The 18,920-nt window shown below is 35.5% G+C and overlaps 1 protein-coding gene across 1 annotated transcript; it reads left to right on the forward strand.

Moving 5' to 3' along the window:
* Positions 1-361: 361 nt before the first annotated feature.
* On the forward strand, positions 362-18,894 carry LOC117400725 (serine palmitoyltransferase 2-like). The gene is made up of 12 exons (XM_034001064.3): positions 362-657; positions 3,138-3,332; positions 4,258-4,412; positions 4,689-4,837; positions 5,523-5,647; positions 6,094-6,187; positions 7,657-7,762; positions 8,115-8,334; positions 8,679-8,805; positions 16,040-16,175; positions 16,286-16,415; positions 18,394-18,894. The coding sequence occupies exons 1-12, from the start codon at positions 508-510 to the stop codon at positions 18,508-18,510; spliced, it is 1,704 nt and encodes a 567-aa protein (XP_033856955.3). The 5' UTR covers positions 362-507; the 3' UTR covers positions 18,511-18,894.
* The last annotated feature ends 26 nt before the right edge of the window (positions 18,895-18,920 follow it).

Raw genomic sequence — 18,920 nt, forward strand, 5'->3', positions numbered from 1 at the left:
CTCTTCATTCTGTTAAAAAATACATTCTGGTAGTTCATACCTGAAATATGCAGTACTTGGTAATGTGTACTTTTCATTGGAGAATATTCTTTGACTATGTCAATTGGATGTCACGTAAAATATGTCATTTACATTCCACCCAAAACTCTGCTGCCACAGTAGTTCCAGTTAGGGTGGGAAAGGGGAAACCTTTCTTTAACGAAGTGTAGGTTTTGCAAGTTCCCTCAAGCAAAAAGTAAGGTTATTACAGTTCATCCACTGACGTTGCTGTCCACCACGCCCTATTCAGTCGAAACTGCACCAGGCACCTCCCTTTCAGTGAATCGGCGCGTGTTCAGAGAAGGTGGAAATAAAAAAATCTGATTGGGTATAGACCGTTTCTAGGGGCGGGGATTTCCGGTATTGTTGGAGTTGGTGTCTGTTTGCATTTTGTAGTGGTTTCCGTGTTTGTGATACGGTTGTATCCTGTAATTCTTTTTAAAAAATAACGTTTCAATATTCTTTCATATGTTGATAAGAATGACGGAAAGCTCGGTGAAAAAGTTGTCTAATGGCGACAGATGTTACCGCGCTTCAAACGGGGTGAAACCGGGGAAGAACGGCTGTGTCAAGAACCATTACCTCTACCAGAAACAACACTGCTATCCCGAGGAGAAGGTGAGGCCAGGCCCAGCTTCTTTACAGCTGCTGACATACACTTATTCAGAACATGAATATTAGTTGTAATTAAAAAAAAAAAAAAAAGACGCGGTGTGAAATGCTTCAGTGTCCGAAACTTGATTTCTTAGTTCGGCAATATGTAATGGCTGATAGTGATGAGATCGGTTAAGAATCAGTCGTGCTTTTTTATAATGCTTTTAACAACAAATAATCTAATGTTTGAAATGTTTCTTACATTTTTATTTATTTATTTATTTATTTATTTATTTTTAGTTGTCCAACATTTAAATAATCTAGACGGGTGTATTTCTGTATTGGGCTGTTTAATAGTAGCTGGTGTGTTTGATTTAAGTATGTCACACTGGTGTGGTGAATGTTTTTGGTTAGCAATTAGTGAGGCCCGCCCAGCAACTGTTGAACATGGCAAACTATATCTTAACTTTTTCATAACCACAGACATAAGTTAAATCTCCTAAAACATTTTTCTTATTCAGTTTGTTGACATTAAATATACTTCTGTTTGTGTGAAAGCGAATTAATGTACCTATTGGTCCTGTGTTTGAACTGTTTAAATAACTTCAGGGTTTGCTACAACAGTTTTGAAATTGATATATATAAGCTTCCTGCAGGACCTTATGGACCTAAACATACTTTTTCTCGGGTGCTACAGTTGGTGGCATGGCAGAATTATTCAGTAGCCTCTCCTGCTGTCCGCCTATGGAATCATCTGTTGAAATTTAGTTTATTTTCTCAATATAGCCCCCCGCTACATTTGTCTACATCACAAAACTACCACACAATTTTGGCATTATTGTTGGTCTTTGCTTGAGAGAGGCCCAGAGTTGTGTTCAGGTCAGGGTTGAGGTGATTTCAAAGAGCCTTGAAAGGAAGCTCTCATGATACCAGCTGGCACTGCAGCCAGTGTCATTGTCCCACCCACACCTGAGCACTAAAATTCACAAGGACCAAAGGCGTCATGTTGGCAGAGACATACTATTTATAAGTCTTAGCACTTTTGCAGTGCATGTACGATGTTTACAGTACTTATAACAGGTCAATACATTACATTTTGTATTGCAGCCTTGTGCCAGCCTTTTCTTGTGCAATACACCTTATCAACAATTTGTATGAGACGTGAGACTCAGTGCCAGTAATTTACGTTTATTTTTTTAACTAAAGGTTAATATATACATGCAGTTAACTGTAAACCATGCATGTGATTTTGTTGTTGGTGTTGTTTGAATTGCTCTTGCATATCAACTTTGTCCCACAATCTTTATTATAGTTCCCTTGTGTAAATTATTGGCCCTACAGACTGCATGTTTTGAAGGATTAGTAGGTTCAGTTACTGTATAAACAATATATTTAACTGGAGTACTATAAACGACAAAAAAGAAGGGTAGTTCGATTGAGGTCCCTTTTAAACATTCATGTTTTCTAGTTTTATTTCAAAGACCTTCCCATTATGGTGTCTATAGAATATTCTCCTAGCAAGTCAATACAGTAAAAAGTTCCAAATGTATTGATTCAGTACTGCCAAGAACTTTGCAAACTGATGGTAGTTTAGGCAAGGGAGTGGTGAAGGGTTTGTATTTAGTCTTTTATTAATGTCTTAATTTGTATGTGCTGGTAGGGTTAAACTTGCAATTTCTTTTTTTATTATTACTTTGTACTATACTTTTGTAACAATACACAAAGGTTTAATTACAGTGAAATCAATTAACATAGGTACTACACATTTATAAAATACTATTTATACTGTAATGTGCAAAGTTATCACTAATTAATAGTGAGGTATTTTCAAATGAGACATGACTAGTCACATGCTGTTGTGAAGCAATGAATTTTGTTTGACTGCTTTAGTAGATATGAGAGAGGACTATAGTGTTTCCCAGGGATAAAATTACAGTACAATTTTGAGACTACTACTCTTTATGAAATTAATGTTCTTAAATAAATTTCGGATGAGATGTATCATGTAGTCTGAAAAGGATAATAATAATAATATATTTGCTGTCACATGGCCTAATTGCATAATTCCTCCACAGAGAATGCTTTTCCTGAATGCCTTGGATAAAATAAGTTAAACAGGACATGAATGCATTTTTCAAACTGAACTAGTTAATATTTTGCATTTCCCAGCTTGACACTTAATTGCCTCCTGAGATCTGTGCAATGGATCTTCTCTCAAAGACATTCTGTAAATCATCAATTTTAAAATGAATTTTTCCATAAAGACTCATTACTTCAACATTTTTAATATGTGAAAAAGGAGGATGAATACTTATTTATTGTTCTTTGTAAGATGAGTTTAATTTTTTATCACTGGCTGAAATGTAGCTTATTTTATTGTTGATCAAAAGGCTGTTTATCTTCTATAGGTTTTGACTCAGGTTTATAATGGCTCTGTACAATAATCTACCTATTTCATGATTCATTATTGCTTTCTAATGAAAAATAACCTTTTTTTTTAATAGATCTACCACGTTGCACACAATGGAGGATTGTATAAAAGACCATTTAATGAAGTCTTCGAAGAAACCCCTATGTTGGTTGCTGTTCTCACGTACATGGGTTATGGCATTCTCACACTTTTTGGATATCTGCGGGATTTCTTGAGAGATTGGAAGATAGAGAAATGTCAAAATGCAACTGAACGGGAGGAGCAAAAGGTAAAACTCTTGTTCTCGTATTACAGTATGCTTAAGCCAATGTAGTTTTATCTGTAATATGGTCAACTTGCAGGTAAATTGCCCACTCCATAGTACATGTATGAAGTCTGTAATGTGGTGGTGAAATGCCACAAATGAAAGTATTTTTTGATGTGACAATTGTGAAAAGTGCCTTGTTGTATTGAACTGAAACTCTTGTATTATGTTATGTGTGTGAAAGGCAGTTTTTAACCAGATATTTTAATGCTTTGAAATTTTTTTTTTTTTTTTGTAAAAAGGGTGAAACATTGCACTAGTGGTTTCTTACCCATGCACAGTACCACAGTATCTAGGCTCATCTTGCAGAAGTTATATTTTTGTCACTATCGTCCTTAAATGTGTAGTTTCCCAGTATGCTGCTTCATAACTTGCCTTTTGCTGTGATTTGCAAGGCAAGAAGATCAACATCTTGACTTCCTACAAAACCTTTTGATCTCAGTCAGTTAACATATAACTTTTAGAGGGAAATTGAGTGAATTACAGTATACAAGCTGTCCATTAAACCCCAGAATGCATGTTTACATGCCAGTTGGTGCAAGTAGCATTATAAGCGGACATAGGATCAGAGGCAGACTGTGATCTGATGTGTTTACCCCTTTATTTTGTATTCCTGCCCTCTCCATCAGACCTGTTTGTGTGGGGTCTGTAATACAATGGCTTTGCTTGAATTGGGAAACAAAGATGTGTGCTGTAAATGACTGTGAATCATTTTAAAAAGGAAGGAAACTTAACGGAACAGTGCACATGTTTGTAATTGTAATGTATACTTTCAGGATGCTGCTACTGTATGCTACCATGTGACTAACATTACAGTAAAACCTGAATTACTGGTAATTGCTGGCCACTAACAAAACGTTTTCTATAATCTTTTTTGTTTTTGTTTTAGGACTTTGTCCCACTTTATCAGGATTTTGAAAATTTTTACACAAGAAACCTATACATGCGAATTCGAGACAGCTGGAACAGACCTATCTGTAGTGTTCCCGGGGCAAAATTTGACGTCATGGACAGAGTATCCTATGACTACAATTGGACCTTCAAGTAAGTTTTAACTAATCTATACATTTACTTTTCTATGGTTTTTTTTTTGTTTGTTTGTTTTACCCAATACCAACAAACTGGAGTCTATTTTAGTAATTAAAACATAGTTGGAAACCCCAGCTGAGTTTAATATATGTACTGTTTAAGAGCAGCAGTAATCAGATCCACTACTGTTTAAATCATTAAAGACCCCACTGCCAGCTGACCTTGTTGTAAAAGAACAAAGTTTAAATATAAAAATACAATACATAATGTAATTCAGTTGTTTATTTCCAGGTATACAGGGAAAGTTGTAAAAGATGTCATTAACATGGGTTCTTACAATTACCTGGGATTTGCCGAGAACCATGGGCTATGCGCAGATGCTGCTGCAGATGTGACTATGAAATATGGGGTTGGAGTGAGCAGCACTAGACGAGAGATGGGTAAGTGCTGCTGTAGTAAAAGTACTATATAACAATGCTGTGCAGTAATGTAAAGAACTGAGGAATGTGTGGTCTTATTACCCCTTCCAATTTCCCAGTTAAAAATGTAAATGTAAACTCGCAGATGCTGGGACCGGTATCAATTTTGTATTCGGCTGTCAATATCACAAAGTCCATTATTTCTGATTTGTGTAATTTGCATAATGGCAGGGTAAGTAAACAAACCAGCAGAGCCTGTTGGAAACATTCCACGTGCATTCAGGACAAATAAGAGTAATGTTTTATATTCTACAACATCACAACACTTCCAAACAATTTGATCGCTGCATTGTTATAGAATCTGTCATAATACACTACAGCTTTTGATTTCTGTAGTGTATGAAATTGAACTTGTTTAAGATGAAAAAAACAATCCATTACTACAGATACTATGGAGAATACTGTAGTAGAGAGCAAAGTAAGCAAAAATGTCTAGTTTTATTCAAGTATCTGAAAACAAAACACTTTAAGGCATATTTTTCTACAAAGTAATGGTGTATAACGATGGTTTACAGTAGAATTGATCTCTAAATAAATATCAAATGGTTGAGTCTGTGAATTACTCAAAAAATCCAAAACAAATGCACATAAAAAAACATATGCTTTGTCTTTTAACCTTCTAATACTGCTATTTTTTTTTTTTCAGGTAACCTAGCTAAACATGAAGAGCTGGAGAAGTTAGTAGCCAGATTCCTGGGAGTTGAGGCAGCTATGGCATTTGGGATGGGATTTGCAACTAATTCCATGAACATTCCAGCTCTTGTCGGCAAGGTTTGGAGAACAGTATTCCTGTTTTTGTTTTTTGTGAGGGAGGGAACTGGGGTACTAAATGTAGGCTTTTGATATCCTTTCAAAATCTAGTGTAGAACCCTAAAGTATAAGAATCCATGCATGCATTATTTAACTTTTGTATTTAAGGTGAATGTTCTAATGTTTTGACCTACAGTGACTAATATTTCCCACCACATCCTGTTTTCCAACCCTGTTTATCATTTATTCTATTTGTTAAGATACTGAGTAGTCCAGTTGCCAAACCTTGGATGTGTGGGGTTCTACAACTACCTTTTAGATGAAGACATTTTGTTATGGAGTTTTATTGTGAGCGCCTAAGTTAAAGTATATATCATCCATTTAAAGTAGATTTTGATACAGGTTTCATGGAATATTTCTGGACTTCGTATTGATTTAAATTTGAAGCCTGTATTGACTCTCTACAGGGCTGCCTTATCTTGAGTGATGAGCTGAACCATGCATCATTGGTGCTAGGAGCACGGTTATCGGGAGCAACTATCCGAGTATTTAAACATAACAGTAAGTGTATTACTAATTTTGTGTGTCAGTCAGTGTAAGTTAGCATGACAAAGCTTTGCACATTTTACAAACTAAGAATTAATAAATTTTCAAGATTTCTATGTTTGGATTGACAATTCCACATAGGCACAACATCTTGTTGTGTTTTTGTTTTGTGTTAACATGAAGCAGCCAAATCCCTTTTTACTTATATATATCAGAGATGCCAACGGCTACGATTTGGCAGTAGCAGCTACTATTTAGGAGGTTCTGCTACGTCGAAGGGGTAATATATTACGATTTATAATACTAAAATTTTTTATTAAATAAATAAATGATGGCTATTCGGTGAACTTTTGAGGTATTATTATTTCAATACCATGTGTGTGTTTTCCTGTTTAATTTTTTTTTATGAATTAATTGTTCTCAATACTGTATTTCACTGACAGCTTATTGTGTCATTTTAACTGACATACTAAAACCTCTGAGTCAGGTTTTTAGTAACCAGTTTAGGGGTCCTTCAGAAACTGCTGCGCAAAGGTCACCTTGCTATTATTATCAATTACACGTTTTCTTGGTTGCTTATCAATAAGGCTGGGATTAAATCACGGTGGTCACGGAGTCCATGATTTTAGGAGAGAACATTGAACTTGAAATTCCACCTTAACATTTTTTCACGGCTTAGCTAATGGTGTTGACCTAGCTCGGTTGCTATACTTTGCAATGTAGATATTAATACTTCAAATCAGTTGACCGTGCTGAAAAAAAAAATACATGCAGTGCAACATTACTGCCCGGGTTTTGTTAACCTGTATGATAAGTAATCGAGTATCCCATAATGCAAATAACGTCTTTCTTGCCACTGAAGTGGTAGCACAAATCTGGTATGGATACCTCCTGTCACTACCCCGGATAACAAAGGACGATTATATAAAAAAATAAAATAAAAAAAAAACAGCACTGTCACCTGATACTGTTGCAGGTCTTGTGTGGAAGGGTCTGCATATTTTAAAGGCAGACTCATTTGTGCTGTCATGATGAAAATGGCCAGTAATACTTTACTTTAAAATGTAAGGAACACACCAAGAATTACAAGAGGTATAACGAATCAAATAAACAAAAGCTGCACTTTTCAATGGCAATGTTCAATTCAACATCTATAAATCTTTTTTTTTTTTTTTTGGTTTTATTTATTTTTTTAAAAAGCTATATGGAACTTTTTTCTTAGTTTAGTTTTAGACAAAGATATTTAATAAAAATGACTTTGCCTCGTGTCTTGCAACGCACCCAGTCATGGTGATATTAGAGTATATCACACAGCCTGTCGTGCCTTATTGCTTACTTATATACCCTATAATTAAATCTGAGGTATTACTATTTTTGTTTTCGTTTTCTAAAAATTGCTTAAAAGAAACCGAAGTCTAGCAGTATTAGTTGCATATAGATAGAATAATAGTGAGTTTTGACTGTCTCATTTTTTTTATCTAAAGATATGCAAAGTCTGGAGAAACTGCTAAGGGATGCAATTGTTCATGGGCAGCCTCGAACACACAGACCATGGAAAAAGATTCTTATATTGGTTGAAGGGATCTACAGGTACAGTCTTTAATGAGTTTAAACCGAATGTCTCTTTGTAAACAATATATTTAAAATAACTACACTATGCCAGTATATGTTAATGGAGTTAATGTATGTTTTGTTTAACCAAGGAGTTTGATTTAACAAGTATTACTATAGGGTATGACAGAATTTGAATTTTAGTATTAAGTCTTGAGTCTGACTGTAGCTTTCATTCATTTGCTCCTGTTTATGAATTGCAGGCAGCTAGAGATTGTGGTACTAATGCCACATAGCCCAACCAGTGTATCCTGTGTGTACGTAACATTTTTGTTTTTATCCTAGCTTGAAAATGTTAACTTTAATTTCAAAATTGTTTTTCATTTTATAGCATGGAAGGCTCCATTATCCGTTTGCCTGAAGTGATTGCTTTGAAAAAGAAGTACAAAGCATTTCTTTACCTTGATGAGGCCCACAGCATTGGAGCTCTGGGACCTTCTGGCAAAGGTGTGGTTGAGTATTTTGGATTGGACCCCAAGGATGTAGACATCATGATGGGAACTTTCACAAAAAGCTTTGGGGCTGCTGGTGGATACATTGGTGGAAAAAAGGTAAATGAGATGCTGCTTTAAAAAAAAATTATAGGAAGCACATTACCTAGGTTTTATAAGCATTTTGGTGCAGGATATGTCATTAAGTAGCCTGTAGGTATATACAGTCTTTGAACTGAACCTGTTATTGTTTTGCTGGACATATCCACAAAACATTATTTGTTTACTTGACATGCTTAATATGCACAGTTGTGCTTATCAAGTACAAACCTTTCACAGCCAGCAATAATGTTTACTGAACTCCCTCTTGTGGAAATGTAAAGAATTGCATTGGTAAATAAACATTTCAGCGCTAAGTATTTGCTTCATTATCCATCTTTTTTTTGTTTGTTTTTTTTGTTTAGGAACTTATAGACTACCTTTTTACACACTCTCATAGTGCTGTGTATGCCACTTCAATGTCACCCCCTGTTGTAGAGCAAATCATTACTTCAATGAAATGTATAATGGGAGAAGACGGCACGACATTTGGTAAGTTTAGAAACTAAATTTGTGGGTTTAGCATGTGGATTGTCCGCACGAATAGAACAAACAAATTAAATATATTATGCTTTATGTAAACTTGAGTTTTATGGTCACCCTCATAAAAAAAAAAAAAACAACAAACGAGGGTCATTAAGCGTATCTCATGAAGGGGTGCTTATATAGTATATAGATTGTGCCTGTCTCTTTGCAGACGTTTAAGGAATTGCATATCTGTGGGACTATTTGTTTCAGAAACCTTACATTGCAGCAGTATAATAACATTCACCCATAGATCTTTAGGAAAAGCGATTGGTGCAGTTGCCCTGGACCTCAAATACAAAATGGCTACCAGTCTTAATCTAAACGTGTGTATTTTACAAGTATGATTACTAGTAACTATATTGGACTATGCCTGCAAAACTTCAATAAGTTTGCCTAATACTGTACACCTTGCCGTAGTTTTAACTTACTCTGGAAGCCACTTGGTTTGATACATTGTCTGGTTACAGTTATTTACAATTGTAATATATGTTCAATAGTACATTGGGTATATTTAGATATTTCCAGAATTAATAAGTTATTAGTTAATTTTAAAATAATGTGCTATAGTTTGCTTTTTGAAGGAAAAAAGTTAATGTAATGTTCTAAAACCTAGATTTGTTTTAACTTTTTTAAAAACTAAATATGGAATTGAGTCCCTATATATATATAGTGTAATACCTTTTTTTTTTTTTTTTGCACTTTCTTGCTTTAACAACCCCTGTTCTGCTGTGAAATGTTTTTTTCATTACACACTTAAACTTTGGTGCCTTGTTTTGTTGGCTTCTTGGGAATCTTAATTTTGGTGTGACACTTTAGCCCATGAATTTATCAAATAATTTTACCTTTTGGTTGTTGAACTGTTTACAAGGAGTTAATAATCTTTGTTATTTCATCAATTTCACATGCCAATATGTTACTTAAACTGTAGTAGGTGATAATTACAGGTTTGCTCAAATTATTAGTGTATGCAGTACTTAGTAAATAGTTTGTGCCATACTTTTATACCAGATAATTCAAACCTTGATTGATTTAGTTTAGATATAAATGCCATTCTTTTGTAGTTTTCAAACCAGAAATAATGCTACCAGCTGCTATTTTGTAAACGTATGAGCAGCTGAACATGCATCAGAAAGTTGTTAAACGGCTTGGGAAATTAAAGAGATTGGAATGGGTTTTTATGTTCATTGAAATAATTGCATGTTAAATTAACATTTAAGTATCAATAGAGACAGAGGTCATTCCAGCATGTTTTTATACTCCAGTTAAAAATATGGGACATTAAGGAAAACAAACAGCGTTGGGGTCATAGAGTGGATTTCCTGTGTATTCCCAGGGGTACTGACACCCTTTTAAGCACATTTCAGCCTCTGCAAAGGAACTGGGCAGGGGGTATTCATAGATATTGGCAAGGAAAGGTTTACATGTTTGCTTAACTTTTTTTTTTAAACAAAATGTGTAAAATGTAAACAACAACAAATGTGTGCCTTTCCTCTTTTAATAGAATTGCTATCTTGTTGACTGATTAGGATCTTTATCCCAACAAACACTAAGCTACACTAGCCAAAAAGAAATTGAGAATGGGCCTAATAGTGGGTAAGACCATTTTTGGCCCAAATGACTGCTTCAGTGTGGCATGTGGTATTTGGAAGTATTACAATGAATATCGTGCAAAGTTGTTCTAGAGAGGAATGCATTTGATGTTACCTGATACTGCAATATGATGCCAGCTAAATGTGCCCCAGACCATTACACCACTTCTAGTACCCGATTCTAATTATGCTTTTGGGATGCAGCACTTCACGAGGTCTCGGTCACACCCAAATCCTTATCTGTTGCAAAAGGTGTCAAATGTGATTTGTCGGACTACTGTGACTGTTTGTTTTACAGATGATAAAGACGTTGAGAGATTGGCTTCATACTGGCATGTGCGTGTTTTTTGTTTTTTTTTCTTGCAAAGCTGCTATCACCACAACCTAATAACTCAGAAGCCAATGAAGTCATGATTTTATAATTGCTTTGTTTTTTGTCCTCAAATCTCACACTTCTAGTTCTTGCGTGTGTGTGTGTGTCTGTATATATATTACACACACACATTGTGGACTTAGATCCACGTTTTCAAAGTAGTGGTGATGGCAGTAATGTTGTATTAACAGTTAAGGCATGGGGTGTATGTTGCTAATATACTTGTTTAACCCAATTGTAATGTCTTAAGCAGAGAGAGTTTCACCTTGAAGCTAATGCACTCATGTGCTCTAAGACAGTAACTTTCTACCATCCTGTCAGTAAAAATACCCCAAATTCCCTGTTAATGTAATGAGAATTCTTTAAATTCTTTCAACTAGTAGGGTGAAAAGGAAACGTGGGTCATTTAGTTAAGTGTGCTTGCCTACATCTTTGTTATTTTTTACCTTGTGTTCTCTGTACAGATTTTACAAATAGTCCCCATTTGTCTCAGTAGTGTATGTTGACATTCTCAGAGTTTCTAGTGTAGTACACATGTTTTAGATGTTAAGACTATGTTTACTTTGGCTTCATTAACCTGCAAGATGAGGGCATTCGTCTGTGGTCTATGTGACTCGCTGCTATATTGGAATTATTATTATTATTATTTATTTCTTAGCAGACGCCCTTATCCAGGGCGACTTACAATCGCAAGCAAATACAAATACATTCAAGTGTTACAATATAAGTCATACAATAAGAACAAGAAATACAATAATTCTCAAGTGTGACAAATCACAATTCAATAATACAGCAGATAATAGTGAAAGTTACATCAGGATATGATTAAATAGTGATAGTTACATCAGGATATGATTAAGTACAAAATACTACAGATTAAACACTTGGCAGATTACAATATTCTGAGGTACAGGATTAAATGCAGTAAAATAGGGGGCAGATAAGAGCAAAATAAAGCATATTTAAATGAAGGGTGATAGTGTCCCAGGATACAACAGAGGAGTTCTACAGGTGCTGTTTGAAGAGGTGAGTCTTAAGGAGGCGCCGGAATGTGGTCAGGGACTGGGCAGTCCTGACATCTGTAGGAAGGTCGTTCCACCACTGCGGAGCAAGGGTGGAGAAGGAGCGGGCTCGGCAGGCAGGGGAGCGTAGCGGAGGTAGAGCCAGTCTTCTAGTGCAGGCGGAGCGGAGAGGTCGAGTGGGGGTGTAGGGAGAGATGAGGGTCTGGAGGTAGCTGGGTGCAGTCTGATCAAGGCATCTGTAGGCTAGTACAAGAGTCTTGAACTGGATGCGAGCGGTGATCGGGAGCCAGTGGAGCGAGCGGAGTAGTGGAGTAGCGTGGGCGAAGCGAGGTAGAGAGAACACCAGGCGAGCAGCAGAGTTCTGGATGAGCTGGAGCGGACGGGTGGCGGACGCAGGGAGGCCAGCCAGGAGGGAGTTGCAGTAGTCTAGGCGGGAGAGTACCAGGGCCTGGACCAGGAGCTGGGTAGCATAGTTGGTGAGGAAGGGAATCTTTGAACACCTTAACTATCCTTGCTGTTGGATTTGTGCCAGACATCTGACCCTGTTTTTCATGAAGATTCTTGGGGATTCTCAGTGAGCTGCATTTCTTGTATTTGTCTACTTCTTCAAATGAAGATTTAAAGCAAGGATGTGCTTCCAAGCTGAAGAGTGTATTGGCAGGGAGGACATTTTGAGTACATGCCCATGTGATCTTTATTTAAGCTAACAGATTTTTAGTACATATTATTGTTCAATCAGTTTGCTTCATAGTGCCAAAATATAACCTTTCATCACAAACCAATATATAATCCTAGCATTGAACATATACACACACCTGTATTTCATGTTTGACTAAAATGCATTGCAGACTTTAATGACAAGACCAATATAGGTACTGAATTTGATACAAAAATATGAAAAATTTAGAGGCGATTTGAATAGGGAATGTCTGTGAAATCAATTATATACATTAATTACAGCCTTTTATTTTGTAGAATGGTTGAAAGTAGGTCTTAAAAATTGCACTAACAAAAAGATGGCCAACATAGCATGTGTATCTCTGTTGAACAATATTGAAAACATTTAACAAAATAATTTGTCCAATTTCCATTAAATAGTAAATTATTTTAAAATGTCTCCTTACAATTTGCTAGGATGTTCTATCGAAGGCTGAAAAAAACTAAGAGTGACTTTACTTATTTTTTTACTTTTTAACTAAGGAAATAGTGTACAACACTTTACTGACCTGACATTTGTCCTTGCATCTACATGGGTATGTGGCACAACAGGATTTGAGTAATATGGATTATTTTATTTTACAAAGGTATTGAAAACTATTAAGGGCTACTGATGCACTACACACCCAACATTCCTTGTTCTTCATTTCCTGATAATTTGTCAAAAAGAACAATTGCCTGACCCTAAAACACAGAGGCTACACAACCTCTGGGGGTGTTTTTATCAAGAAACAGTTAGCCAATTCATTTCAGCAGAGTCAGTGGCGCTTGATTTCCTGTCCAGACCGTAAGAACCCTTACAGATGGAGTGATAACGCTTCTTTCTACCCTCATCAGAAGCTGAAAAATAGGCACGGGCTGTTATAATTATCTCCTGGTAGATGAAAAGGAAGTTGGTGTAAACTTTCGTTTGAAAGGGATATGGCCTCTACATCTGGAAGCTCTTTAAACCCTTTTCACTCTAAATCTCAAGTTTGTGTCTGGAATGAGTTAAGAATGTGCATTGTGAATAGTTTTGAAAGTGTTCCCCAGAAAGATTTGCTTTGGAGTCCACGCTTTCCCTAGAAGATGTACAGTCAGCGTGACTAAAGATTTTGAAATTGGAGTGTGGATGTCTATAACAATAACACAAATATTGTTTTCATATCCATTTGTTTAATTTGATGCTCTGTTTATGAAGGAAAAGTAAAAAATGTGGTTCTGTCATGTTTGTATATAAAGGGTATTTTTCATTCAAAACAATTATTGCAGTTCCGCTGCACCTTTCATACTTGTTTAGTTATTTTAATAGTTTACAAATGAGAGGAGGCCATTCAGCCCTCCTTTGGATACAAAAAGTCAGTTACATTGCAGTAGAATATTGGTGAGAGAAATATTGTTAGTCCTCGAGTTCCTTACATCCAAGCATATTTTCCTGCTACATATCAGTTAGATATGTTGGTGTGAATCCATTCGTATACAGTATGTTATGGAGTTTGTTTTGCTCCAATTCTGAATGTCCATTTATCTTTGAAAGTTCAATAGTAACCACAAATCAACAGGAGGGGCCTTTTGAGGGTATATTTTACAACTTCACAATGCAAGATAACATTCAGATTGTTACATGCTGGGCCCAGTTTCACTAGTTCGCTGGGGAACATTCACAAGTGAAATGAGCCGTGTAAGATTACAGATTGGGGAGGTTTCATTTTCAGCCACCAAAGGGATGACCTGGCCATGACTTCTGCAGCTGAGTATATCTGTCAGTAGCCATTTACATGGGGATTGTAAAAAAAGATTAAGATTTCACAGCCAGTCAAATCATTTGTGTGGGTTTTCTTATCCCCTCTTATAGCAGATCATGTAACCTTTTGGAGGGGAAAGTTTTGTTTTACTGAATACAACTATAAAACCTTGATTTGAAATGTTTTTAAAAATATTATTTTACTCTGCTTTGTGGTAAAGGTTACATTTCTCTGCAATTGTGAATTGGAGCTAGACCACTTTAAGGTTTGTTCTGTGATTTTATATATTTATAATTTTAACTTTTGTGCAAATATTGCAATAATTAATTCAAATTTAATGTCTGGGTAGGTCACGTGAGCAATATTAAGAAAATGGAGTTCCTTTGAGCTTGTCTTTTAACATGCATGGAATGCTTACAAAGTAAAAGCAAACGCTTATTAAAGGTAACATTTTAAAAGGGGCTCTCCAACAATATACACATTTCTGCCCAGCTCTCTCTCTCAGTACATTTGTCATTTGCCTTTTTTTTTGTTTTTAATGAAGCATCTTCATCTTGTACTGTAAGCCTTTATTGCTGCTGTATATAGCAAATATATAATTATGGTTTTCAGTACTGAATTAAATCCTTGCAAGACTTTGAATAAGACTGTCATTCTCCGAACTGTAAATGTTCTCTGAGGATTTAGGAGTTGTAACTGTACCTGCCACTCCGCCTGTTGTGTAGGCAGCTGAACAGAATCCTGACGCCAAAGGCTTGTGTGTAATGGCAAGGACACATAATGTGATAAAACTTCATGTTTAAAATAGGTGTAACATTGAACCTATCTGGTGTAAAGCCCAAACATAATTATCTTGGGACATCTGTTTACTTGATGGTGACTCCATACAAGTTGGTACTTCATTTCTTTTGGTTGGTATGTGTGTCTTTTATGTATTTAAAACAAGATTAATTTATGTTCTTGTGGTTAAGTATATATATGTTGCTGTTTAATTTAAACTGTTAAAATATTCCATCTTGCAATTGTAGATATTGGGATTAAAGCTTACTATCTTTTACAGCATTCTCACTATTAGTGCACTCTACAAAATGTCTGAATCACGTTAAATGGGACCATCTCTGTTGTAAAAACATGTAGTTGTCAGATATGTTGGTGGAAACTCACTTGTGATGTTGAAAGTGCCATTAATGCCACCTCATGTGGATGACCACTAACTGTAAATTGGCATGAACTCAGTAAGACGACATGCTATTTACTCCATGCTTTTCTTTTTTCTGTTCTAAGATTTGTACAAGTTGTGGAGTAGTAATGAAAACATTTCATTAGCAATGCCCCAGTTTATTAATGGCCAAGCCAAGTGAATAAAATACCAGTACCCGTAAGCATTGAAAAACTCACAACTAGTTTTGAAGCTAAAGTGGTGTGTTCAGTATACTGCAGGTCATAAATGTGGGAAAGCTGCAAAACAGTAGCTGCTTTGCACACACTTGTTCCTTAGCTGCTGTATCAGCAGACCTGTTATTTGGTTCTTTGTAATTGTGCTTTGTACAGAGCAAATGGAATGTAATGTGCTGTCTAATATAGTAGTCTGTGTAAGAAATATTTCATTCCTCTGCGAGTTCTGGAGTAGCTCCTTATTAAGACAAGAAGTGAATACTACTAATTCAGGAATAAACAGTTATTGTGTCAGAAAACAACTTGATTTAAATGAGTTCAGTATATTTCAAGAGATACAAAACTACAATGCGATTTTGTTCTGTTGCTTGTTTTCAGGCCGAGACCGCATCCAACAGCTTGCAGAAAACACTAGGTATTTCAGAAGAAAACTTCAGGAGATGGGATTCATTATCTATGGAAATATTGATTCCCCTGTGGTGCCTTTGATGTTGTACATGCCTGCAAAAATTGGGTTTGTGTTGTTTTTTTTTTAATTCTCTTTGTTTTTGTTTGTTTAAAACAGGATGAAAATCCTTTTGTGGGTGATGACCATACTGATTTTTCTTTTCTTGTCTCTTCTAGTGCATTTGGGAGGGAAATGTTGAAGAGAAATATTGGAGTAGTGGTTGTGGGTTTTCCTGCCACGCCTATAATTGAATCCCGGGCCAGGTTTTGTTTGTCTGCGGCTCACACCAAAGAGATGCTTGATACTGTAAGTTAATGCTTTTTAATTAAGACAGACTATTTTGCCCCCAGTAGTAAAACCTATAAATGCTTGAAAATCAACATATAGTACAAGGCTATAGATCGTACTGTTATCGAATAAATTCCTTTAAAAATTGATACCAGTCATACCAGGAAGTAGAAGCAACTTTTATGGATGGTTTCACAGACCCTGATTTGAAATGTTGCACTACCTAATGGTGCCTTCGATAAGGTAGTCCATGATGCTAACTGGGATCTGTGATACCAGACATTGGTATTTTAAACTCTGGTTAGAAAACCTCCAAAGTAGACATAAAGCAAGGATGGTAAATCAGTCTTTAAGTCAGGTTAATGTGGATTGTTGTAAATTATAAATTTGGAGGGGGGGTGGTGTGTGGTTGTGTGGTTTTTTTTTTTGTTTTGTTTTTTTTGTTTTAAGAAAAACTGGGAATTGAACATATTAAACAGTATTTTGGATATGTGAGGCTTTGCTGTATATATTTGTGTAAACTGGAATCAAACTTTAGAACTGAAAAGTTTAGTTTGCGAGAACGATTACAATTCTTAATTTAACTGTGCATGATAGGGTGACTTAAGCTGTGACTTGCAGAGATTTGCCTAAATGAAACTTCCATATTTAATCTTGTTGGCAGGAGATCAAAGTAAAATATCTAATAATCTACCTCCCTAAGGACTGTTACTAGTGGTGATGAAAAGTATATTACACTTTTCATAAAGTTTTGCTCAAGAATAGAATTGTCTTTGTTGTCTAAGCAGTCATATGACACCTCCATTTTAAATAAGAGCTCTTATTACAAGCCTAAGTTCATGAAACGGTTAACATTTTATTTACACCAAAAAAATCCAAATTGCTTCCACATGGTGTGTGGTAATGCAATACAAAAGGTGTCTTCTGTAGCACAAGCAGTTTAGTTTCAGTCAGCTATAGTTTGGCATTACGCTGAAAAGTTAAAAACCATAGACTTCAGTTTCAGTGTGGTTTGTAAGTTTTTTCAAAGAAGAATTACAACTCCCTAATTTGTAAAGATATCATTAAATGTAGCGGTCGGTACCACAGTTAAGAACTTTGAGCAGCTTTCACAGGAATGATAGACTGGATTAAAGACATGCTGTACTTAAATAACATTGTAATTACCACTGTACCACAGAAAAGCTGGAGCTCATTTCAGCAGATAAAACATTCTGATGAAGGGCTGTAGAATACGATGAGGGCTTCATACTGAAATATTAACTATATAACATTGTGGTAGTTGTATGCTGATTGGGTCATATTTTTAATATTGTGTTCTGTAGACTATTGGTTCTACTAAGTTTGTGTTCTCAAAATCGCCTTGAGTTTACTGTGAAAATAGGCCAGTGATCCTCTTAGCAAGGCACACTTGAAACACTTGATCTTCAACTCATGTTGCACCGTATCGCACTAAACGTATTGCTCTCCTACCATGTTTAAAATATATTCAGCTATATCATGAAATACTGATTCTTTCACTTACCTTGTGGATATCTAACAAAAACTGGGAGTTTTGTTTTAATTCTCTTGTGTTATAGGAAATCTGTATTGCAACATGACATTTTCATATAGCTGTGGCATATAAAAATTGGAGTAACCAATCTAAATCTAAAAGCTAAAATAACTTCTCAGTAATTATTCCATGAAATAAAAATCATTGGGGCATCAGAAGATGGATTAGTTGCATAGTACTGTCTTGTTAATTTAAATTTGAGGTAGAGCCTAACTTAGGTAAACCAGTGGTTTACACCCAATTGTGCAAAATATGTCTGTAATGTTATCAAGGGTTTCCAGGGATGTATAAACCCATAAGAGAAGTTATTCTGATTTCACTTGTTTGCCAGTGGTACATTCCTAATAAATGTGCATATCCCATTTGTTTGCACTACCTGTTTTTTCATCTTAAGTTATTGTATTAAGTAATCAATTCTGTTTTTAAATGTTTGTCTTCTAGGCTTTAAGAATGATAAGTGAAGTAGGTGACCTATTGCAACTGAAGTATTCTCGACACTTATTGGTTCCTTTATTGGATCGACCCTTTGAGACTACATATGAAGAAAATGAAGAATGAAAAAACCTTCAAAGCTAACCAAAAATACACTGCAAGTCTGAAGTTTAATGAAATGACATAGAACCACTCTAAAGACCAACATATTTATTTAACCACATTGAGCTAATGAAGCATAGCGGTGTGACCTGAATTATATATGTCTATCATTTTAAAGTGTAAGATTTATTTTACTCTTTACTCTTGTTAATTGTGGCATACTGCTTTTTCCATATTGTTTTGTGCCTTTGAACAATTGTCTGTACTTAAGCTTGTGTGCTGATTTGTTCAATTTTTATAACATTTAGGTGCAATATTACATGTTGGAACCTCAGTTGTGGGCTTCTCAAATAATATATATATATAAATATTTACTTTGTTTAAGTTACTTTGTTTTGAAATGTCAAATTTTTTTATATATATATATATATATA

This window comes from Acipenser ruthenus, chromosome 18, assembly GCF_902713425.1.
Source record: "Acipenser ruthenus chromosome 18, fAciRut3.2 maternal haplotype, whole genome shotgun sequence".
Lineage (NCBI taxonomy): Eukaryota > Metazoa > Chordata > Actinopteri > Acipenseriformes > Acipenseridae > Acipenser > Acipenser ruthenus.